Source organism: Salmo salar, chromosome ssa09 (genome assembly GCF_905237065.1).
Source record: "Salmo salar chromosome ssa09, Ssal_v3.1, whole genome shotgun sequence".
NCBI lineage: Eukaryota > Metazoa > Chordata > Actinopteri > Salmoniformes > Salmonidae > Salmo > Salmo salar.
In genome coordinates this window covers 29,141,519-29,166,742 of record NC_059450.1, presented here as the reverse complement: position 1 = coordinate 29,166,742, position 25,224 = coordinate 29,141,519, and the positions used below count along the sequence as shown (strand labels likewise).

At 42.3% G+C, this 25,224-nt stretch overlaps 1 protein-coding gene across 3 annotated transcripts in view; it reads left to right on the top strand.

Annotated features, from left to right (window-relative positions):
* Window positions 1-7,934: 7,934 nt before the first annotated feature.
* LOC106611166 (sodium/potassium/calcium exchanger 4) overlaps window positions 7,935-25,224 on the top strand; it is a 49,186-nt gene continuing 31,896 nt past the window's right edge. For 2 of the 3 annotated variants that reach the window (XM_014211084.2, XM_014211082.2), the window contains exons 1-2: window positions 7,935-8,867; window positions 12,164-12,277. In XM_014211084.2, coding sequence (XP_014066559.1) covers window positions 8,705-8,867; window positions 12,164-12,277 — 277 coding nt within the window. In that variant the 5' untranslated portion in view covers window positions 7,935-8,704. Of the gene's footprint in view, window positions 8,868-12,163; window positions 12,278-24,169; window positions 24,757-25,224 lie in introns of those variants that run through there. The other variant, XM_045723570.1, reaches the window with a different exon arrangement.

Genomic DNA, 25,224 nt, shown 5'->3' with positions numbered 1-25,224 from the left:
GTCAGCCCGAGAATTGAACCCTGTGGCACCCCCATAGAGACTGCCAGAAGTCCTGACAACAGGCCCTCCGATTTGACACACTGAACTCTATCTGAGAAGTAGTTGGTGAACCAGGAGAGGCAGTCATTTGAGAAACTAAGGCTGGTTGAGTCGATAAGCCGATAAGAATGTGGTGATTGACAGAGTCGAAATCTTTGGCCAGGTCGATGAAGACGGCTGCACAGTACTGTCTTTTATCGATGCCGGTTATGATATCGTTTAGGACCTTGAGCGTGGCTGAGGTGCACCCATGACCAGCTCGGAGACCAGCTCGGAAACCAGATTGCATAGCGGAGAAGGTACGGTGGGATTTGAAATGGTCGGAGGTCTGTTTGTTAACTTGGCTTTCGAAGACTTTATAAAGGCAGCGTAGGATAGATATAGGTCTGTAACAGTTTGGGTCTAGAGTGTCTCCCCCTTTGAAGAGGGGGATGACCGCGGCAGCGTTCCAATCTTTAGGGATCTCAGACGATACGAAAGAGAGGTTGAACAGGCTAGCAATAGGGGTTGCAACAATTGCGGCGGATAATTTTAGAAAGAGAGGTCCAGATTGTCTAGCCCTGCTGGACTAACTGAGCATTCACATTCTCTCAAGATGCTGAAAGTAAGAAATTATATTTCTCCACTCCTGTTCCAAAGTCAAAATGTTGCCTACAATTGTTGTATAATTTTTCTGCAAGAAATGCTTAATTCTGCAAGAAATGCTTAATTCTGCAGGAGGCAACTCATCCGAGTCTGCAAACCCTGCCACATCCGATAAGTGTCAGAGCAGGTGTAGTAGGATTCTATCTTAGTCCTATATTTAAAAAACATGTTGCATTCAATTGCCCCTCCATGTTGCACACAATAATCTTCCATTCCCGCTGCCACAAGGGGATTCATGACTGATAACTAGTAATTACCAGTTGGGCCATTCAAGTCGTTTTTTCCCAGATGTGGTAAATGTCCACTTTCCACTCGGTTACGAACGCAACATAACACCACTAACCATCCACTGTAGAGATGTATAATAATAATTACATGAGACCTATACCTACACTTTCACATGTTGTGGAGCTTTGTACGATATATAGTTTATGTTTAAATCAATAAAAACTAAATTTAAAGAATGATAAACCCGGGAACTAGATTTTTCACCAGTTTTCTTTTTTAACTCACTATCACAATTAAAATTATATCACTGCCAAAATTGTGTCTTGGTGGCCCAAAAAAATCTTCTCCATTGATCAATATATAAAGAGTAATAAGCCGAATTAGGAACCACTTTAGCCACCCTGTAGACTAGAGGTCATAGCCATGCATTCCTAGAATGTTGTCAGGCACATGCATTTGAGCAGAGATGCATATGTATGTATGCACTGTACATGCATCTCTGGAATACTGTTTAAGGCATTACATGCATTTTAGCAAAGATGCAAATGTATCTACATGTGTTTTAAATACATTTTATGTGACTTCAAATATATTGAAATGTATTATTTTCTAATGGGATGACTGGAAAAACGGTTATATTTTTTTGCTCGCACTCCTCTGCTCCCTACAGCATAATCGAATCACAGGGGAATAAAGAATCCTCTGAGTGGGTATTAACGGACTGTATTGACTGTATTGACTGAGTAGGTTGATGCTATAATTCATTTATAATTCATTTATTTTTTAAACACTAGTGTTTAAGAGGAGAAAAAGCAGAGCCCTGACTCATTGTTTTTGAGGGGGCACAGATGGCCGAATTCAATATCTTTGAATCATTAATGCATAAAAGAAACCATATCTTACATCCTAGATTTTCAGCATAAACAACAGATGGATAAAATGGTGGGGGCCTGTGCTCCTCTAGATTTAAGCTGGGGTACGGGGACCTGAATGAACCACAGGGTTTGGAGGGTGATGAAGACATTGAACACAACACACTGACTCCTATCTGTTTCATATTATCAGTGCCAGTGCCAGTGGTGGCTGGTGGCTGGTGAGGGGAGGATGGCTCATACTAATAGCTGGAATGGAATAAATTGAACTGTATCCATCTCCTGGAAACCATGGGTTCGATACTGTTCCATTAAGTCTGTCCCAGCCATTACAATGAGCCGTCCTCCAATTCAAAGTGCAACCAGCCATCACTGATCAGTGCATGATATCAGTCAATGGTGCATTACCTGAAGAGCACTGGGTCTCCATGCAAAATAAAAGATTATTTTGTTTTTGCTGATTTCAGTTGAAAGGATCAGGGGTGGCTACAATCAGGAGACCAGTCATCTGATTCCAGGCCAGGCATGGGCTACAATCAGGAGACCAGTCATCTGAGTCCAGGCCATGGGCCAGACAAAGCCTCAGCTATATGACATCATGTGACGTGCTGCCCAGAGAGAGAGAGAGAGAGAAACACACTTCCTTCTTTGTGTTTCTCACGGCAGTAGTCTGGCAGTAGCAGCAGGGACAGGCAGTGGAGCAACCACCCACCCTACTGTGCCACTCTGTGTGGCTCAGTTGGTATAAGATCATGCCAAGGTTGTGGGGGATCTCATACATATACAAGAAACGTATTCACTCACTGTATTTTAAGTTGCTCTGGATAAAAGTGCCTGCTGAGTGGAATATTGGCCTTTCAGTTTAAGAGCAATCATATGCCTCATAAGCAGCCCACTCCTTCACAGAACATAGAAGACACAATAAGCATATTTAATCATGACCTACAACAATAACACCGTGCTGAGAATAAAATACTTATAAATGATGCACAGTAGAACACTCGCGGTGGGGCTTGGGGAGTTAAGACATATCCTGAACTCATTTAAATATCTATGTAACTTATGTACGCTAAGTGAGATGCATGTAGGTAAGGTGTATGTGAAGATAGTCCTCTTGATTAGCTAGATTTGAATAATGCACCAGATTTGACACCACAGTTGTCACGCCATGATCTGTTTCACCTGTCCTTGTGCTTGTCTTCACCCCCTCCAGGTGTTGCCCATCTTCCCCACTTACCCTCTGGGTATTTATACCTGTGTTTTCTGTCTGTTGCCAGTTCTTCTTGTTTGTTCAAGCCTACCAGCGTTTTGTCTCAGCTCCTGCTTTTCCAGTTTCTCTTTTCTCGTCCTCCTGGTTTTTAACCTTTCCTGTCCTGACCCTGTACCCGCCTGCCTGACCACTCTGCCTGACCCTGAGCCTGCCTGCCGTCCTGTACCTTTGCTCCACCTCAGGATTACCGACCTCTGCCTGACCTGACCCTGAGCCTGCCTGCCGTCCTGTACCTTGGCCTCTACTCTGGATTATCAACCCCTGCCTGCCTTGACCTGTCGTTTGCCTGCCCGTTACCATAAACATTGTTACTTCACACATTCTGCACTTGGGTCTTCCCTTGGTTCCTGATAACAGTAAAGCCAACTGCTGGTGTCATTACTATGTAGCTACAGTGTATCAAGTATTTGTTTTAGTACTCATTGTTAGGGTTACTGGTGTCCATAGTAACTATGGTTATTTAATGTTTACAGGGACAGTGCACATTAATCAACGTTTCAGTAAAAGTGACGGATTTAGCCAACCGGCTAATTTTCAATCGCAGTCCCTGGGCAGGTTATTAAAAACAATTACAATAATAATACAAACAAAAAATTAATAGTGAGCACATGCAGAGCAAAATCGAACAAGCAACACGTAGCACACAGACAGTAATTGCACAAAAAGCAACAAAACAAAATACATAAAAGCAACAGTGTTTCCACACCTCACAAACTACAGACAAGCTACATACACAGGTAGGGATTATGTTAACAAGTCTGATTGGCCTTTAGCCATGTCTATGTTTTTTTGTGAAGGTGGGATAGGTGGTGCAGTTGTGTGTCTGATGGCAGTGTGTTCCAGACATGGGAAGCTCTCACAGAGAAAGCAGATTGTCTAAATGTGCTTTTCCTTAAGGGAACTATACAGTCACCGCTCATGGCAGACCTTGTGGATCTGCTCCCATGGGTTTGGGATCGGACCCTTTTTTCCCATTTTTGCCTATAATGACATCCCCATATCTAACTGCCTGTAGCTCAGGACCTGAATCAAGGATATGCATATTTGAAAGCCATTTGAAAGGAAACACTTTGAAATTTGTGGAAATGTGAAATTATTGTAGGAGAATATAGGTCATTAGATCTGGTAAAAGATAATACAAATAAAAAAATATGCGTTTTCTATTATGTTTTTCATCATCTTTTGTATGCAAGAGAAAGGCCATAATATATTGCAGTTTAGGCGCAATTTAGATTTTGGCCACTAGATGGTAGCAGTGTGTGTTAGGTGTGCAAAGTTTCAGATTGATCCAGCATTGCAATACTGGTGTCACGCTCGTCGTTAGAAATGGCGGACCAAAACGCAGCAGGTATGTGTATACTCATCTTCTTTATTTACCGGAAAAGAAGGAAAAACCAAACAAACACGTATACAAAAAATAAACAAAACGATGAATGACAAAATGACAGCCTTGAAGGCAACACAGCAATCCAAGAACAATCTCCCACAAAATACAAGACAAACACACCCAACTAATATAGGACTTCCAATCAAAGGCAACACCAAACAGCTGCCTTCAATTGGAAGTCCACTCCAATTAACTCAACATAGAAACACACTCACTATACTACACATAGAAATACCTAAACATAGACCATAACCCAAAACCCGGAAATAATAAATCAAACGCCCTCCTAACTAACACACCACCCCGAACCACATAAAACAAATACCCTCTGCCACGTCCGGACCAAACTACAATAACAATTAACCCTTATACTGGCCAGGATGTGACAACTGGACAACATTTTGTATCAAGTCTGCCCAAATGTGCCAAATTGGTCAATTGATACATTTTCAAGTACATAACTATTGAGAACATACAAAAATAATATGTTAATACAACATTTGAGTTTACATACTACCAGGAATGTCATAGATGATGGATCATTAGCTTATATACTAACTTTCACACATCTAGATGACCGGGTGGGGTGGGTGTGGAGCCAGAGACAGCAGGGGTTCAAACTGTAGAACGCAGTTCCTACATTTGAATATAAAAATATTACAAATATCAAATAAAACTATGCTACATTTTATTTTATGTGACCCTCAGGAAGACAAATCAGAGCAAGATTACTGAATGTAAGTGCATGACTTAGCTTCTGAATGTAAGTGCATGACTTAGCTTCAGAGGTGAATGTATCAAACCAGTTGCCGTGATAAAAGTTTTTGTTGTTGTGCATTCTCCTCAAACAATAGCATGGCATTTTTTCACTGTAATAGCTACTGTAAATTGGACAGTGCAGTTAAATTAACAAGAATTTTAGCTTTCTGCCCATATAAGACATGTCTATGTCCTGGAAAGTTTGCTGTTACTTACAACGTCATGCTAATCACATTAGCGCACGTTAGCAACAACTGTCCCGGTATAGGGAGACCGATCTTGTTCTTGAACAAGACAGTTTTTGATGAGATCCTCATGGTTAACAGTATCAAAAGCTTTCCTTAGGTCTAGAAATACAGCCCCAACAACGCCCCCTTTGTCCACATTTCCAGAAGAAAGCAGTTGGCCGTTTTTGTGGAGTGTTTTGCTCTGAAGCCAAACTGCATGGAGTGTAATGTGAAGGGGCTGTTGTTGAGGTGGGCAATCCATCTCAACAACAGGATACTGTAAAGTTTTATTGAGGGACACAAATCATGTGTAAATAATTTATTTAACCATAATATGAGTTTGATCAAATATTTGCAATTGTAAATCATACACTGCTCAAAAAAATAAAGGGAACACTTAAACAACACAATGTAACTCCAAGTCAATCACACTTCTGTGAAATCAAACTGTCCACTTAGGAAGCAACACTGATTGACAATACATTTCACATGCTGTTGTGCAAATGGAATAGACAACAGGTGGAAATTATAGGCAATTAGCAAGACACCCCCAATAAAGGAGTGGTGACCACAGACCACTTCTCAGTTCCTATGCTTCCTGGCTGATGTTTTGGTCACTTTCGAATGCTGGCGGTGCTTTCACTCTAGTGGTAACATGAGACGGAGTCTACAACCCACACAAGTGGCTCAGGTAGTGCAGCTCATCCAGGATGGCACATCAATGCGAGCTGTGGCAAGAAGGTTTGCTGTGTCTGTCAGCGTAGTGTCCAGAGCATGGAGGCGCTACCAGAAGACAGGCCAGTACATCAGGAGCCGTGGAGGAGGCCGTAGGAGGGCAACAACCCAGCAGCAGGACTGCTACCTCCGCCTTTGTGCAAGGAGGAGCAGGAGGAGCACTGCCAGAGCCCTGCAAAATGACCTCCAGCAGGCCACAAATGTGCATGTGTCTGCTCAAACGGTCAGAAACAGACTCCATGAGGGTGGTATGAGGGCCCGACGTCCACAGGTGGGGGTTGTGCTTACAGCCCAACACCGTGCAGGACGTTTGGCATTTGCCAGAGAACACCAAGATTGGCACATTCGCCACTGGCGCCCTGTGCTCTTCACAGATGAAAGCAGGTTCACACTGAGCACATGTGACAGACGTGACAGAGTCTGGAGACGCCGTGGAAAACGTTCTGCTGTCTGCAACATCCTCCAGCATGATCGGTTTGGCGGTGGGTCAGTTGGCCCTGGGTTCCTCCTAATGCAAGACAATGCTAGACCTCATGTGGCTGGAGTGTGTCAGCAGTTCCTGCAAGAGGAAGGCATTGATGCTATGGACTGGCCCGCCCGTTCCCCAGACCTGAATCCAATTGAGCACATCTGGGATATCATGTCTCGCTCCATCCACCAACGCCACGTTGCGCCACAGACTGTCCAGGAGTTGGCGGATGCTTTAGTCCAGGTCTGGGAGGAGATCCCTCAGGAGGCTATGCGCTACCTCATCAGGAGCATGCCCAGGCGTTGTAGGGAGGTCATACAGGCACGTGGAGGCCACACACACTACTGAGCCTCATTTTGACTTGTTTTAATGACATTACATCAAAGTTGGATCAGCCTGTAGTGTGGTTTTCCACTTTCATTTTGAGTGTGACTCCAAATCCAGACCTCCATGGGTTGAAAAATTGGATTTCCATTGATTATTTTTGTGTGATTTTTTTTTCAGCACATTCAACTATGTAAAGAAAAACGTATTTAATAAGATTATTTCATTCATTCAGATCTAGGATGTGTTATTTTAGTGTTCCCTTTATTTTTTTGAGCAGTATATATCTAATAATAATAAAAATAACATGCAACGTCACAGTAGCCAAAAATAATCTGTTTCAATGAGGATAAAATACTAAACATGCTAGTGATTAATTTAACATGAATTAATGCATATAAAGGTGCAATATGCAGACATTTCTGCCATTTACTGGTTGTTAAAATGCTAATAGTTTGCTTAATTTCAGTTTATGTGACAAAACAAGCAATGTATAGTATAGTAAAGAATCATTGTACCATCTAAACCGCTGTAAAATATATGATCAATTACCAAAAATATTGTATTTTCAACTGTTTGAATGAAGCTGGTGTTCAAAACCAAAAGTAGTCTAAAAGATGCAAAAAGGAAATTTAAAAACAGGAGCATAGAAATTGCACACAAAGAACAGATCTACCGCTTCTTAGACTTGATTTCAATGAGAATGACAGATCTAGAAATAACATTTCTACGTGAACTTGGTCACGTATCCAAAAAGTTACATACTGCAGCTTTAACTATTACTATAATTTACAGTTGATTTTACTTTTACCACCTCTGCAGTTCTGTCCTGCATCAGTAAGATGACCAATTTAGGCCAGGAAGGTAGGATGGACAGAGTAGGCCAGTAGATACAGGCAGCTGTCCAATTTTTTACAGCTCGGATGGATGGATAGAGTAGGCTGGTAGATACAGGCATAGTTGTAGGCTACCACCGCGGAGGAGAAGCGTCACGTGTACATTCCACTCACATGTAGAAGTTGCCGCTGCATGTGGGGGAGCGCACGCTGTCATGGAACTAAAGTGTGGGATGAGCTAATATTTTTTGCTGATAATGTTTTAGCCCCAGAGCATTTTGGGGAGAAGGAGACAATACCAAGCGGATGGAACAATATCGGACAATTACCTATTTTCAACGGCCAATAAATCAACCTTGTTGTCAAGAATCCACGGTGGACCGACTGACCGGTGCACATGGGGACATATAAAAGGGCTCTCGGCGGCTTTTAAGATGCCAACTGGCACTGGGGTTAGGCTGCTTGAGAAATAGTGGTATATTTAGAATAAACGTATAGCCTAGGCTGTAGTCTCACTAGCCTGCCTATATAATAATGTGAAGATTGTGTAATTTAATTTGATTACACTATAGCAGCATTCTCTCGCCACGGGGCACAATTCCCACGTGCGGTTTTCATAATCCAACATCTGAGTAGTGTTTTCCCTGCGGCTCCCAGGGAGCGGGGACTGAGCTCACACATGCGAGCTGTTCGCTCCGCTGCCTCCGTCAGAGATCCGTGCCTCGGCTATTTGAAATGAGGACGGCAAACCGACCCTTTGCTGTTTGAAGCTATAGGCCTACTCGGGTGATTCCTGCGGTCGGAACCATCTGTGGCACGGCGCTGAGTGGGACGCTATCTGCAGTGATAGGGAGGAGGAGGACGAGTCTGCTGTCCGCTATACCCCAGCCTGGTCCCCGCGTACCGTACAGACATGAAGCCGCTACCGGAGCAGAACTGCACCATGTCAAAAAAGAGAGCTATAGCTAAAATCTTCAAAGTTCGCAAGAGGAGACAGATGCTTTTCGTTCAAGTCTGTTTTATCTGCAGTATTCTATGTTTGGCATGGTGCATGTCCGCCCTGCTCACAAAAACAGGTGAGAAGAATACGAGGGGAAAGGGATCCCAGGGTTGGCCCGGGAGGAACGCGTTTATAATCACCGGACTGTATGGAACAAAAAATGAATTTCATGATGTGATTGCGCAAATTGGCACGCACTGCATTGGTGCTAAATTAATATATCATAAATCTATGACATGTCTCTAAAGGTCCTTCTGCTTGCCTGCCTCAGAATATAAATCCGCTACAATCGGCATGGCGGGACTCTATAATAATGACCATGGTTCGGGATGGAGATTTGTGTTTTTTGTGGCATGCGCGTCATGTCCCATTTTGGGAGATTCTTGCATTTTCAACAAAAATGACATGTAGGCTACAGAGGAACGGGATTAGAGCGCTCATGATTTCAACTAGGCAGGCAGGCAGCACACATGACTGTTCTGTTTGTAGAATGTGTTTATTCCCACTGCATCTGGGACACTCATAAAAGTATAGTTTATGGCCCTGACTGACTCACGTGGAGAGGTAATCGCAGTGTGTGTGTGTGTGTGTGTGTGTGTGTGCAGGTTCTATAATATAATGTGATCATTCTCAGTCAGTTATGATTTACACCAAATACTGTATTCCCTTCTTCAAGACGGTCATAGACATGTTTGTTTTTGTCTCCTATTCATTTTATTTGACATGTGCTGTCTCTGTCGCCTTGGCCTCATATGAGAGCTATTGGGGGGCACGGAGGTGGGTCCCTCGCCCGCTGGGTGGGTTTGTAGAGACCATGTCGGTTTCAACCAGCCTTACTTCAGCCAGAATATGACCTCTCTGTATTTAACTGTACTACATCATACTGAAAAAAAACTGAAAAGAGACAGGACAACAGTATCTATTGTCAGTATCAGGTCAGATCATAAAACCTGTTAATTGTTTTGTATAGAACATGATTCAACACACATTTACCTGTATGCACTTAGCCCTTTTGGTGCCATACATTATGTGTGAGAGCTGAAAAAGAATAACTATTACCTACGTTTACAAAATTATTTACAAAGACAAAATATTCTTTATGAACGGTGACAAGTCCTTGAATTATTATTTCAGGAGAAGTCACTCAATTGTCAGTGTTAATTTGTTGTTCTTGATCACTGAATAAATTGTTACAAAGATGTTACAAAATTATGTAAACAATAGAAAGATAGGGATAGTGGGGAACAGTCAAGACTTGGCTTTGAATCAGCAATTTATTACAGGACAAGCCATGGAAATAGTATTATGGCATTATGGTATTAAATGTTCTACCGCCAATATGGAAGAATCACTTATAAACTGTCAACATTAAGTTAAGTACTACAGAATGCACAATCATTTCAGAAGCAAGCATTTGTGAATGTGTCCATGTTTGATGCTGTCTTGCCCTTGATATTAATTACCCCTCTCTTATCGATACCAGATTAGTTCACAACTGGTGTGTGGAGATTTAATGAACCACATATCCATCACATTCCTGACTCCTACAATATGTTCATTTCTGTAACTTTCTCCACACACACACACACAGACACAGACACAGACACACACACACACACACACACACACACACACACACACACACACACACACACAAAATAAGTCACAGGGCTGGTGTGTAAATTCTTTCCTACTTACCATTTCACTTTACACTTGCATTAGGGCTATGTCATAAGACCCATTTTTATATTGTGCCATAAAAGATGTCTCTGTAGTCGTATGTCCCTGTTTGAACATAACAGGGCATTATCGAGTTGAACCAGGTGTTGGAACCGAAATGATTTTCCAATCATTCCATTCCGAGCAGAACCCATACTTATTTGGTTCCGTTCCAGTGCTCTGACCAGCATAATAAAGTTCTGAACCGGTTCAAACCCCCCAAAAGTAACGGTTCATATTGTTCCTTTTCATAGATTTTTTTACCTCCTAAAATCAACATTGTTTTTAAATTTAGCTCGTGAATTTACTCAAATGTAAATTGTAAAGTATTTTTGTCTCTAATGTCTTTTTCGTTATGTGTCGGACCCCAGGAAGACTAGCTGTTACCATTGGCGTTGGCTAATGGGGATCCTGATAAAATCTAAATCCACCAATTTGCTTGGATAGAGCAGTGCTATGGAATGGGTTAACTTGTTGTTTACATGTTTGATGGACAGATAAGTGCTTGAAGCACTGAGCATCATGAGATGATGTGAATTGGAATGTGTTTACGCTATTACTAGCATTATAACTTCACTGTTTTACATAATTATATACTAGACATTAGGAATATTTTTGGAACAACAAATTACATTATTAACCGGTTCCCAAGATGAGAAAATAACGGTTATTTTCAGGGACACTAGAGATCACATTCGTTTCCAGGTTTTGTTTCCCTTCCTCAAATAACTTAGTTATTTTCCGGATTTCGTTTTTTTCCCCCGAACCTGTTCCAACCCCTGATTTGAACATCAACTGTTTGGATAAAATCTGTCACAGAGAGAGTTCACTAATTGTATTAGAATGTATTTTACTAGGCAAGTCAGTTAAGAACAAATTCTTATTTACACTGACAGCCTACCAGGGAACAGTGGGTTAACTGCCTTGTTCAGGGGCAGAACAACAGATTTGTACCTTGTCAGCTCGGGGATTCAATCCAGCAACCTTTTGGTTACTGGCCCAAACCTCTAACCACTAGGCTACCTGCCGCCCCAGAATAACAAGGAGCTTAAGGGATTATAACAAATGATATCATGCATAAGAGGATGGAAGATACATCACCACAGACAAGCAACTGTTAGAGCTAGAAATAGCACTGTCTTGTCCATTGTAAGCAGGCTTGTTGTTTTACATACAAATGAGTCCCATTATATTCAGTCACACAGTGGCATCAGGTGATTTATATGTTGATAGGTTTGATAAAGCACAATACAGAGCTCAATAAGTATTATAGACTGCCATCCTTATAGCATTGGTTAGTCCTAACTACATTTTAAGCTTCTGACTTCCTGGTTAGACCTTCCTAGATTTATTTCCAGGGATTCTCCAAGTGGGGAGTGGTTGCACCTTAGACGGTCACTGTCCACTCTCCTGTGGCGCTGAACTTTCACATTTCAGTGTTGTCACTCTGCTTTAGTGGTGCTGAATATCTGACCACCTCTATTACAGCTTGTTTGTTTAATCGACATTGGACCTTTTGCTCCTCTGACAGATTCACCACATAAATCTGTACCACATCAGCCCTGGACAAATGAAGTGCATTATATAAGGAATAGGGTGCCATTTGGAATGCAGAGTCCCAGTGTTTCAATACCTGTCTCTTTCCTGTTGTAGGACATAGTCTGGTACTGGAGCAGGGGCTGGCTGACACATCTGACCGTCTGGGACGCAGGCTGATGGCCTTGGACGGGGACAATAACACACTGGATAAGAATTGCACCGAGCCAGGTAGGTAGTGTTCCCTAACCCTTTACCCCTACCATTACCCTAACCCTATACCCTAAACCTGCACAGAGCCAGATGATATCGCTAAACCTGCACTGAACCAAGCAGTGTGGTAGTGAACCCTAATTTTGTCTGGAGCCATGTTGTGTATCTTATACCTGCACAGAGCTAGGTGCTGCACTGTACCCTAAATCTGAACAGCCAGCCAGCTACTGCAGCTTGGGAGGACTTCATAGGAAAGCTCTTCAGAGTGTGTTATACAATGGCACAGCCCTCATGCTTCCTACAGCCTACACATGCTCCGAGTCAGTCAGAAAAAGAACAGATGGAGTGAGATGGGAAAAGATTGGTTGCCTTAGATGTTTCACTAAATCTACCACCACTAACTCTCTATTTAGTCTATTTGTTCGTCAGAAGAGCCACAGTTTTTACTACTGTGGTTGTGGTGCAGATGAGATTTGCAAATGTGGGCAACCTGGGTGTCCAGGTGGCTGGGTGGGGCCTCCAACTGAATGACGAATGAGATGAGTTAGTGTTGGAGGCACAGGACGGCGCTGTAAATCTTCACTATGAAGGCGATAAGGAGAGAGAGAGAGAGAGAGAGAGAGAGAGAGAGAGAGAGAGCAGAGGACTGAAGCCTGACAGAAAGCAAGCTCAATTACTGTTCCAGTTCAGCATGCAAACCCAAAACCATGATGCTCTGTTCCGCACATAATCATTTCAAAATTATGGACGTAACAAATGATAATATCATGGCAGAACTGACGGTGGTATCATGACATTATAAATAAAGCTTTTCATTGCTGTGTGTTCACTTTTTTAAAACATTTTATCCTTCCCCTTTTGGAGCTGGTCTCAATTTGATCTTTTTTTGAGGGTATATTGATTTATCATTGGTTCATTTTTGATGCACTTATGTGTTCATATTGATGCTATAATAATATACACAACCTTCTGCATCAGAACAGCACACAACAGTGCTGATAGTCCCCTTCCTGACAGGACCATTGATGTGCCGATAGTCCCCTTCCTGACAGGACCATTGATGTGCTGATAGTCCCCTTCCTGACAGGACCATTGATGTGCTGATAGTTTTCTTCCTGACAGGACCTTGGATGTGCTGTCTAATAATAGAAGATTGTGCTATTTTTAGACCAAAATACAGCAGTGAGCTGTACAGTATTGACTGCTCTGACTGACTGCTACTCACATGCCAGAAAAAAAGCAGGGACAAACACAAACCTTAGAAAACCACTGACGACACAGACATTTTATTACTCTGTTAATTTGAAAGACTGAAGTTATTCAAATGGGATAACATGCAGTCATCATTAACAAAAAAGCAAGTTGTAGTTTAGCTGCTCACATCTGTTCACACTGCCTAGCCTGTGTTGACATACACATTGCCATCCTTTGTGTTTTGAACAGCTGGGCACATTTCTGGTTGTATAGTAGATTAATTGCAAACATCAAGGCACAGCACCTAACCTCTGAGTACTGAATTAACTAACTGGAAATAAGACGGCGCAAGAGAGGCAAACGAGCAGGCTCCTTGACGAGACGAGACATCCTTCGTTCTATTGGCGAACATACAATCACTAGAGAACAAAGTGGATGAGCACCTCTGAAGAACTGTAATATCCTATGTTTCTTGGAGTATGAACAAGGACATGGATTATATACTCTACACCTGGAGCAGGTTGAGAGTGTAACGATTGTCGTGTGTGGAGGACCAAGACGCAACAGGGAAGTGTATACTCATCTTCTCTTTTTAATATATAAGAAGGAGAAACAAAATAAACACGTATACCATTAACAGAACCTCCACTAACAGTTCTGTCAGGTGACAAGCACAAAACAGAATACAACTACCCACAAACCACAATACAAACACACCCCTAATTATAGGACCTTCAATCAGAGGCAACGATAGACCCCAACACCAATTAACTAAACATAGAAATACAAATGACTAGACAGAACATAGAAATAAACAAACATAGAACAATAACCAAAACCCTGGACTAATAAATCAAATACCCCTCTCTACATGGACACATACACACAACCACCCTGAACCACATAAAACAAATACCCCCTGCCACGTCCTGACCAAACTAAACACTAAAAAATAACACCTTTACAGGTCAGAACGTGACAGAGAGCTTCAAGTTCCTCGGTGTCCACATCAACAACAAACTAGAATGGTTCAAACACACCAAGACAGTCATGAAGAGGGCACGACAAAGCCTATTCCCCCTCAGGAAACTAAAAAGATTTGGCATGGGTCCTGAGATCCTCAAAAGGTTCTACAGCTGCAACATCGAGAGCATCCTGACTGGTTGCATCACTGCCTGGTACGGCAATTGCTCGGCCTTTGATCGCAAGGCACTACAGAGGATAGTGCGTATAGCCCAGTACATCACTGGGGCTAAGCTGCCTGCCATCCAGGACCTCTACACCAGGCGGTGTCAGAGGAAGGCCCTAAAAATTGTCAAAGACCCCAGCCACCCCAATCATAGACTGTTCTCTCTACTACCGCATGGCAAGCGGTACCGGAGTGCCAAGTCTAGGACAAAAAGGCTTCTCAACAGTTTTTACCCCCAAGCCATAAGACTCCTGAACAGGTAATGAAATGGCTACCCGGACTATTTGCATTGTGTGCCCCCCCCCCAACACGCTCCTCAAACCCTCTTTTTATGCTGCTGCTACTCTCTGTTTATCATATATGCATAGTCACTTTAACTATACATTCATGTACATACTACCTCAATTGGGCCGACCAACCAGTGCTCCCGCACATTGGCTAACCGGGCTATCTGAATTGTGTCCCGCCACCCACCACCCGCCAACCCCTCTTTTACGCTACTGCTACTCTCTGTTCATCATATATGCATAGTCACTTTAACCATATCTACATGTACATACTACCTCAATCAGCCTGTAAGGAGTGCGTACTGGCGGCAGAGAAGTCAGACGCAGGAGAACAAAACTGTGTTTCCAAACGGCGCAGTTTAATAACAAAAACCCACCGGATAACAGAAAAATCAAATAAACCCTGACCCTAATGGTCGACTATCTAAGGCGTGAACGGGGAAAGGCACAGCCACGGGAACAATGGGGATCCCTAAACTATAGGCTAATGCTCTAGCAATAAAATTCCCAGCCGCGCCTGAATCGACGAGCGCCTTATGCTGGGAATGCGGGGAAAAGTCAGGGAAAGTGACATACACAAACATATGTGCAACAGAGGGCTCTGGGTGAGAATGGTGCCGGCTCACCTGGGGTGACGCCAGAGCACCCTGCCTGCTGCCTCGATCCCCAGAGGAACCAACCCGGCACCGACCGGCAGTGTGACCTCTGCGGCCACAGATGGTGCACGAGCTGGAACCAACTCCCAGCTCCATGGGTATTAGAGAGGGGGTGCGGGAGGATGGAACCACCAGACCATGATCAGAACATCCGTGGGTAGCCAGCAAGTTGTCCAGCCGGATGGACAGGTCCACCAGCTTGTCGAATGTGAGGGTGGTTTCTCTGCAGGCCAACTCCCGACAGACGTCCTCGCGCAGACTGCAGTGGTAATGGTCGATCAGGGCCCTGTCGCTCCATCCCGCGCCGGCAGCCAGGGTCCTAAACTCCAGGGTGAACTCCTGGGCGCTCCTCGTCTCCTGCCTCAGATGGAAGAGGCACCCACCCGCCACTCTACCCTCGGGCGGGTGGTCGAAGACAGCCCGGAAATGGCGGGTGAACTCCTCAAACTGGTCCAATGCCGCATCTCCCTCTCTCCACACGCCGTTGGCCCACTCCAGGGCTTTCCCTGGAGTGGGCACGAGATGAGGGCGGGCACCCTCTCACGGCCCAATGGAGCCGGGTGGATGGTGGCCAGGTATAGGTCCAGTCAAAGAAGGAACCCCTGGCAGTTCGCAGCCTCTCCGTCGTACTCCTGGGGCAGGCAGAGACGAATCCCACTGGAACCAGGAGGAAGAGGGGCACTCAGAGGAGACCCCGGTTGTGCTGGTGGAGGCACTGGAAGAACTCCCTGTGTCTCCCAGCGGTCCATAGTCTGGACAACTCGGTCCATGGCGGTGCCAAGATGGTGGAGCATTGCTGCGTGCTCCCAGACGCGCTCCTCCACCCCTATACCCGGGGTACCTGCTCCTGCTGACTCCATAGTCTTGTCGGTGATTCTGTAAGGAGTGCGTACTGGCGGCAGAGAAGTCAGACGCAGGAGAACAAAACTGTGTTTCCAAACGGCGCAGTTTAACCTCTCTGGGGTATGTGGGGTGCCAAATTCAAAACCACAAAAATGTCATAATTCAAATTTCTCAAACATACAACTATTATATCCCATTTTAAAGATACACTTCTCGTTAATCCAACCACAGTGTCCGATTTCAAAAAGGCTTTACGGCGAACGCATAACATTAGATTATGTTATGACAGCGCCTAGACAAGAAAAACCACACAGCCATTTTCCAAGCAAGGAGAGGCGTCACAAAAACCAAAAATACAGCTAAAATGAATCACTAACCTTTGATGATCTTCATCAGATGGCACTCATAGGACTTCATGTTACACAATACATGTATGTTTTGCTCGATAAAGTTCATATTTATATAAAAAAAAAACATTTTACATTGGCGTGTAATGTTCAGAAATGTTTTGCCTCCCAAAACTTCTGGTGAATGAGCACATCAATTTAGAGAAATACTCATCATAAACGTTGATAAAATATACAACTGTTATTCAAAGAATTATAGATACACTTCTCCTTAATGCAACCGGTGTGTCAGATTTCAAAAAAGCTTTAAGGTGAAAGCAAACTTTGCAATAATCTGAGTACAGCGCTCAGACATCAAAACAAGCCATACAGATACTCGCTATTTTGGAGTCAACAGAAGTCACAAATAACATTATAAATATTCACTACCTTTGATGATCTTCATCGGAATGCACTCCCAGGAATCCCAGTTCCACAATAAATGTTTGTTTTGTTTGATAAAGTTCATCTTTATGTCCAAATACCTCCATTTTGTTCGCGCGTTCAGTCGAATAATCCAAATGCACTGTGCTCGCACAGTAAGTTCAGACGAAAAGTCAAAAAAGTTATATTACAGTTCGTAGAAACATCGATGTACAGAATCAATCTTTAGGATGTTTTTATCATAAATCTTCCATAATATTCCAACCGGACGATTCCTTTGTCTTCAGAAATGAAAAGGAACACACCTAACTCTCACCGGAGCGCGCGCGATTGAGTTCATGTTATTTTCTCAGTCATCTGATTCCAAGTGTTCTTATTCTCTCCCCATTCACAGTAAAAGCATGAAACAATGTTCTAAAGACTGTTGGAAGTGCAAAATGACCCCACAGACACTGTATATTAGATAGGGAATCACTTGAAAAACTACAACCTCAGATTTCCACACTTCCTGGTTGGATTTTTCTCAGGTCTTTGCCTGCCATATGAGTTCTGTTATACTCACAGACATCATTCAAACAGTTTTAGAAACTTCAGAGTGTTTTCTATCCAAATCTACTAATAATATGCATATCCTACCTTCTGGGCCTGAGTAGCAGGCAGTTTTCTACGGGCATGCTTTTCATCCGGATGTCAAAATACTGCCCCGTACCCAAGAGAGGTTAATAGCAAAACCCCACCGGAAAACAGAACAATCAAATAATGGGTACATAACCCGCCGCACACCAGGACAGACGTGCACAAGCACTTACAATAAACAATCACCGACAAGGACATGAGGGGGAACAGAGAGTTAAATACACAACATGTAATTGAATGGGATTAGAACCAGGTGTGATGGAAGACAAGACAAAACCAAAGGAAAATGAAAAGTGGATCAGCGATGGCTAGAAGGTCGGTGACTTCGACCGCCGAACGCCGCCCAAACAAGGAGAGGGACCAACTTCGGTGGAAGTCGTGACACAGCAAATCTGACCATAACTCTATCCTCCTGATTCCTGCTTACAGTTAAAAGCTCAAACAGGAAGTACCAGTGAAGCGTTCAACACAGAAGTAGTCTGACGCAACGGATACTAAGCTACAGGACTGTTTCACTAGCACAGACTGAAATATTTTCCGTGATTCATCCAATAACATAGAGGTGTTTACCACATAAGTCACCGGTTTAATTAACCTCTCTAGGGTCGGCGGGACGAAATCGTCCCACCTACTCAACAGCCAGTTGAATCCCGTAGCGTTATTCAAATACCTTAGAAATGCTATTACTTCAATTTCTCAAACATATGACTATTTTACACCATTTTAAAGACAAGACTCTCGTTAATCTAACCACACTGTCCGATTTCAAAAAGGCTTTACAACGAAAGCAAAACATTAGATTATGTCAGCAGAGTACCCAGCCAGAAATAACCAGACACCCATTTTTCAAGCTAGCATATAATGTCACATAAACCCAAACCACAGCTAAATGCAGCACTAAGCTTTGATGATCTTCAGCAGATGACACGCCTAGGACATTATGTTATACAATACATGCATGTTTTGTTCAATCAAGTTCATATTTATATCAAAAAACAGCTTTTTACATTAGCATATGACGTTCAGAACTAGCATACCCCCCGCAAACTTCCGGTGAATTTACTAAATTACTCACGATAAACGTTCACAAAAAACATAACAATTATTTTAAGAATTATAGATACAGAACTCCTCTATGCACTCGCTATGTCCGATTTTAAAATAGCTTTTCGGTGAAAGCACATTTTGCAATATTCTGAGTAGATAGCCCGGCATCACAGGGCTAGCTATTTAGACACCCAGCAAGTTTTGCACTCACCAAAGTCAGATTTACTATAAGAAAAATGTTATTACCTTTGCTGTTCTTCGTCAGAATGCACTCCCAGGACTTCTACTTCAATAACAAATGTTGGTTTGGTTCAAAATAATCCATAGTTATGTTCAAATATCCTCTGTTTTGTTGGTGCGTTCAAGACACTATCCGAATGGTAAAGAAGGGTGACGCGCACGACGCATTTCGTGACAAAATATTTCTAAATATTCCATTACCGTACTTCGAAGCATGTCAACCGCTGTTTAAAATCAATTTTTATGCCATTTTTCTCGTAAAAAAAGCGATAATATTCCGACCGGGAAAGCGTGTTTACGTACAAAGAGAGAGAAATTAAAAACATGGGATCCCCTCGTGCACGTGCCTGAGTCTCATAGTACTCTGACCGGCCACTATCCAAACGTGCTAATGTTTTTCAGCCAGAGGCTGGAATTACATCATTCAGCTTTTTCCCGGGTTCTGAGAGCCTATGGGAGCCGTAGGAAGTGTCACGTTACAGCAAAGATCCTCAGTTTTCAATAAACAGAGCCAAGAAGAACAAGAACTTGTCAGACAGGCCACTTCCTGTAAGGAATCTTCTCAGGTTTTGGCCTGCCATATGAGTTCTGTTACACTCACAGACACCATTCAAACAGTTTTAGAAACTTCAGAGTGTTTTCTATCCAAATCTACTAATTATATGCATATGCTCCTTTCTGGGCCTGAGTAGCAGGCAGTTTTCTATCGGGCATCCTTTTTATCCGGACGTCAAAATACTGCCCCGCACCCAAGAGAGGTTAATAGCAAAACCCCACCGGAAAACAGAACAATCAAATAATGGGTACATAACCCGCCGCACACCAGGACAGACGTGCACAAGCACTTACAATAAACAATCACCGACAAGGACATGAGGGGGAACAGAGAGAAATATCTAAAGACACTGAAGCAGCAAACTTTGTGGAAATTAATATTTGTGTCATTCTCAAAACTTTTGGCCACGACTGTATATATTTACAAAAAATATATATGGGGGATTGGGATTGATGCAGACAATTACATTGATGGAAGCTACAATCTATTTGCAATATTAAAACTGATCTACCCCCTAAAAAAATATAAAAAGATGGTCATCCCTACTGCCTCTGATCTGGCGGACTCACTAAACACGCATGCTTCGTTTGTAACTGATGTCTAAGTGTTGGAGTGGGCCCCTGGCTAGCCTTAAATAAAAACATAAAACAATAAAATGGTGCTGTCTGGTTTGCTTAATAAGGAATTTGAGGATACTTAAGTTTATTTTAGCAATTATATTTACTTTTGGTACTTAAAACCTGTTACGACACCAATCCCATTAGCGGGATTGAGTTTGACAATAGCCAGTGAAAAATCAGAGCGCCATATTCAAAACCACAAATCTAATCATTTCTATTTCTCAAACATAGGACTATTTTACACCATTTTATAGATACACTTCTCCTGAACCGAACCACGTTGTCCGATTTCAAAAAGGCTTTACAGCGAAAGCAAAACATTAGATTATGTTAGGAGAGTACATCGACACAAAAAACCACACAGCCATTTTCCAAGCAACTAGCATGCATCACAAATACCCAAAACACAGCTAAATGCAGCACTAACCTTTGACGATCTTCATCAGATGACACTCCTAGGACATCATGTTACACAATACATGCATTTTGTTCGTTAAAGTTCATATTTATATATAAAAACAGCATTTTACATTGGAGCGTGACGTTCAGAAAATATTTTCCCTGAAATACTGCCGGTGGATCAGCGCCACAATTTACAAAAATACTTGTCATAAACGTTGATAAAATATTAAACTGTCATTCAAAGAATTATAGATGAACATCTCCTTTATGCTAACGCTGTGAAAGATTTCAAAAAAGCTTCACGAGGAAAGCACTCTTTGCAATAATCTGAGTACTGAGCTCAGAAAAATACAGTAGGCAATACAGATAGCCGCCATTTTGGAGTCATCTAAAATCTTAAATTGCATTAGAAATATTCCCTTACCTTTGATGATCTTCATCAGAAGACACTTCCAGGAATCCCAGGTCCACAACAAATGTTGTTTTGTTCGATAAAGTTCATAATTTATGTCCAAATAACTCCTTGTTGTTCGCGCGTTCAGTTCAGCTACTCCAAATGTAGGAAGTGAGCGGACAATGTCACGACGAAAAGTCAAAAAAAGTTGTATTTACGTTCGTTCAAACATGTCAAACGTTGTAAAACATCAATCTTTAGGGCCTTTAGAACGTGAAGATTCAGTAATATTTCAACCGGACGGTTCCTGTGTCTTGAAAAACGTTTTGGAACAGAGGATCCTCCCTCGTGAAAGCGCACCAATGAAGTGATGTCCTTCCATGGGTGACCAACTTCCCAGCCTTCTCATTCGGTCTCTGTTCATCGTAGACGCCTCAAACAACTTTGTAAAGACTGTTGACATCTAGTGGAAGCCTTATAGGAAACGACTTGAAGAGAGCCCATGCATCCAGATTTCCACTTCGTGGTAGGATTTCGCTCAGGTTTTTGCTTGCCATATGAGTTCTGTTATACTCACAGACACCATTCAAACAGTTTTAGAAACTTCAGAATGTTTTCTATCCAAATCTACTAATAATATGCATATCCTAGCTTCTGAGTTTGAGTAGGAGGCAGTTTAATATGGGCACACATTTTTTCCGAAATTGTCAATACTGCCCCTATCCTTAAAGAGGTGTAAGAAGTTTTAAGTATATTTAAAACCAAATTATTTTAGACATTTACTCAAGTAGTATTTTACTAGGTGACTTTCACTTTTACTTGAGTAATTTTCTATTAAGGTATCTTTACTTTTACTCAAGTATGACAATTGGGTACTTTTTCACCAGTGCTCCTCTCCTCCACTCCTGACTACATGTGCTGCTGCTGCAGGAAGGTGTTGCCTATACAACCAAATACTTTGCTTCTTTCAGCAAGGAGCAACTAAGTTTAATCACATTTGTAAAGAGTCCATGTAACCATGGAATCGGACTCAATCGCACTAACGCCCTGCCGTCCTGTCTTCCACTGTCCGTTACACCAGAAAATTTAATAAATGACAGTCTTCATCCATAATCGTCGGTTACATGATTATACGGTAATTGTGCCATCCCTAATTATCACTCTGTCACTTCTGGAGTGGTGTTGAGAAGTACACAGCTGTACTGTGCAAAGGTCGTCTGTCTGTCTGTCTGGAGCATAAGGCAGAAAGGAGCTTTTTCGTGGTTGTTGTTTAAAATGGTAAAATGTGCTGTATGCCTGCGATTTGTCCCGGCCCCACCAATCCACTCTACACCAGATACCCCTCTATCTGTCTCGCCTTCATTTAATTTCCTTTCAATAAACACAAACATGAAAGGAGGGTGGATATCCAAACAAAGTCCTCGTCTTCTAAGACGGTCAACAATGTTCAGTATCTCCACATTAGTAGCTGTAGCCTTGTAGCTGGTATCTGCAAGATGCAAAGCCATATCCCAGGTACAAAGCAAGCAATTATGTATGTAATGAGTTAATTATGAGTCTCATCTGAGATAATTAGATGTGTATTTTCATTATTGATTTACTATGCCATTAAAAAGATCAAAAGCAATTACATAATTATCATGCCTTCTAAATGCTAAAAATGCATCATCCCTTTCAATAAAGCACCAGCATCACTTTTATCCTTCAACTTGAATTTCAACCATCATTACAAAACAGGAGTCATATTTAGAAAAAGTTTCATATTTGGCAATGATAAACATAATGTAGTGTATCTCAGCAGGCTTTGATATACCTAACAATTGTTTTTCTTGGTCTTGAGAATGAAGGTAAGTAGCTAAATATGGTTGTCATTAGTAATGGCTAGTTCACAGAGACACTCTTTAGCTCAAAGAGGAATCATAAACCCCACTTCTCTTTCTTCTGCTCTTTGTGTTTGTAGTGTTCAGACAGAGTAGAGTACGGCTCTGAAATACCTCCAGCTTCCTTAAGGAATAGAGCGCCCTGTAGTTAGTCATTACTACTGGGATTTAGAGAGAGGGGATAGAGAGGAAAGGAAAGTGGAAGGGAGTGAGAGAGAAAGGGTGGGAAAGAAAGAGGGAGGTGGTGAGAGGATATATATATATAGAGAGAGATAGAGAGAGCGAGAGAAGGAGAGAGAGAGAGAGAGAAAGAAGAGGAGAGAGATAAAGAATAGAAGGAGAGAGAGAGAGAGAGAGAGAGAGAGAGAAAGAATAGAAGGAGAGAGAGAGAGAGAGAGAGAGAAAAAAGTAGTCAAGTTGTTGTTGCTTGTAGTTTTTTGCATAAGCAGTGCAGTCAGTTGCCCTAGCAGAGTCAGTCAGGGGGTTATTTTTAGGATGTTGATTTTATCTAGTGAAGCCGAGGGAGTGCTCCCTGAGATAGGTATTTTTTAAGAACACAACAAAACCAACAAACATGATAGTAGGGGGACAGTAGTAATAAGCCATTTTGTTGTTGTCCTAAATATGCCACCATACACTACCTACTGTTTACACACACTACTAGCAGTCCCATTGTAGGATTCACATTCCTATTCAGGTCTCCTCTGGAAAATAGGGATTTTATCCTGGTTAAATAAAGGCTAAATTAAAATGAAATTCAAGTTTTAATGTCACATGCACAAGTACAGTGAAATGCCTTTAATGCAAGCTCCAAACCCAACAATGCAGTAATCAATATCAACGTAGCACTAAAAATAACATAAGGTTGAACAAAAACACAGGAAATAAAAATAAGAACATGAGAAAGTAAGAAGCTATATACAGGGTCAGTTCCAATACCATATTTACAATGTGCTGGGATACTGGAGTGGTGGCGGTATTAGTGATGCACGGTTGACTCACCCGCAGTCACTGTGGTTATATCTGTGGGGCGGGCGGGTTTAGGGTCATGAAATATTCTGTGCATGAATGGCGGGTGGGCTGAATAAAAAGAAAATAATACCTTAAAAAACCATGAACGTATCATTCTTGTGCAGTTTATATCTACAGGCTACATTGAGGTGTTGTTTTTCATTATTTTAGGCCAGCCTTTCTTAAAGTATGGGTCACGACCAACCTGTTAATGGTGGGTCGCGACGTGTCAGAGTAAATGTATAATTATTTCATTAATTACTGGAATTGATTTGTCCAAGTGCATCTGTGCTCTCTGCTTAGCAGCGGTCTCCAGTTTGGTAGCTGCGCGAGTGGGAGATGCCTGTGTGTTTCGCGGTTTACCGGATCTTTTTTCTGCAGTTTTCTTGAAGATCACTCCGCGACACACACGATGCAGCGCTGTCGTTCAGCAGCAGATGACGCTCTGTCTGCCACTGACTTGTCATTCCCAATCGCCATTACTCACCGCTGTCATCAAATGCACTCATGTTAGCTGCAAGTTCTGACTGAGCTCAATTGTCATGAAACGCATATACAGCGATTAGTTTCTCGCTCTTCCATACAAACGTATAACGAGGAGCGCCCACAATGTGTTTTGTGCTGGGAAGTGCTTAGTAATGAGTCTCTCAAAACGAACAAATTAATTAAACGACACGTCCTGACCAAACATCCACGCCATGGTGGTAAACCCAGGGAGTTCTTTCAGAACAGGGCAGAATGCCTCATGAAACAGTGCTTCGACAGTGGAAAAGTAAGTCAGCTAGCAAGGCATTGTTGTCATTTTATAACAGGTGATGATAAGCAGAAATAAGGGAGCGCTAACTATCATAGTAGTAGATGTGAGTTTCTCTTTCAAACAATCCCTTGGCCTTGTACACAGCTAATAGCGAACATTCGCCAAAGCAAGCTAGCTACTGATAGTGCAACACAAATAACAGTAAAGATGAAGAAAACTGATCAGGCCTACTGTACATCTTACTGTATAAATTATTGTTGAAATAAAGTCTAGGTTGGAACTGTTGCTGAGAGCTGCTCTCACACAGTTCTGGGTTGCTCATGTACAGAAGGAAGTGGTCTCCTGCCTGACTGAAAAAGCAGTAGATGTTCTGATCCAGTTTGGCACCACATACCTATGCGAGTCAGGGTTCTCAACTCTGAAATACTTAAAAAACAAGTACAGAACAGTTTCAAGGCCGAGCATGACTGTAGTGTTGCACTG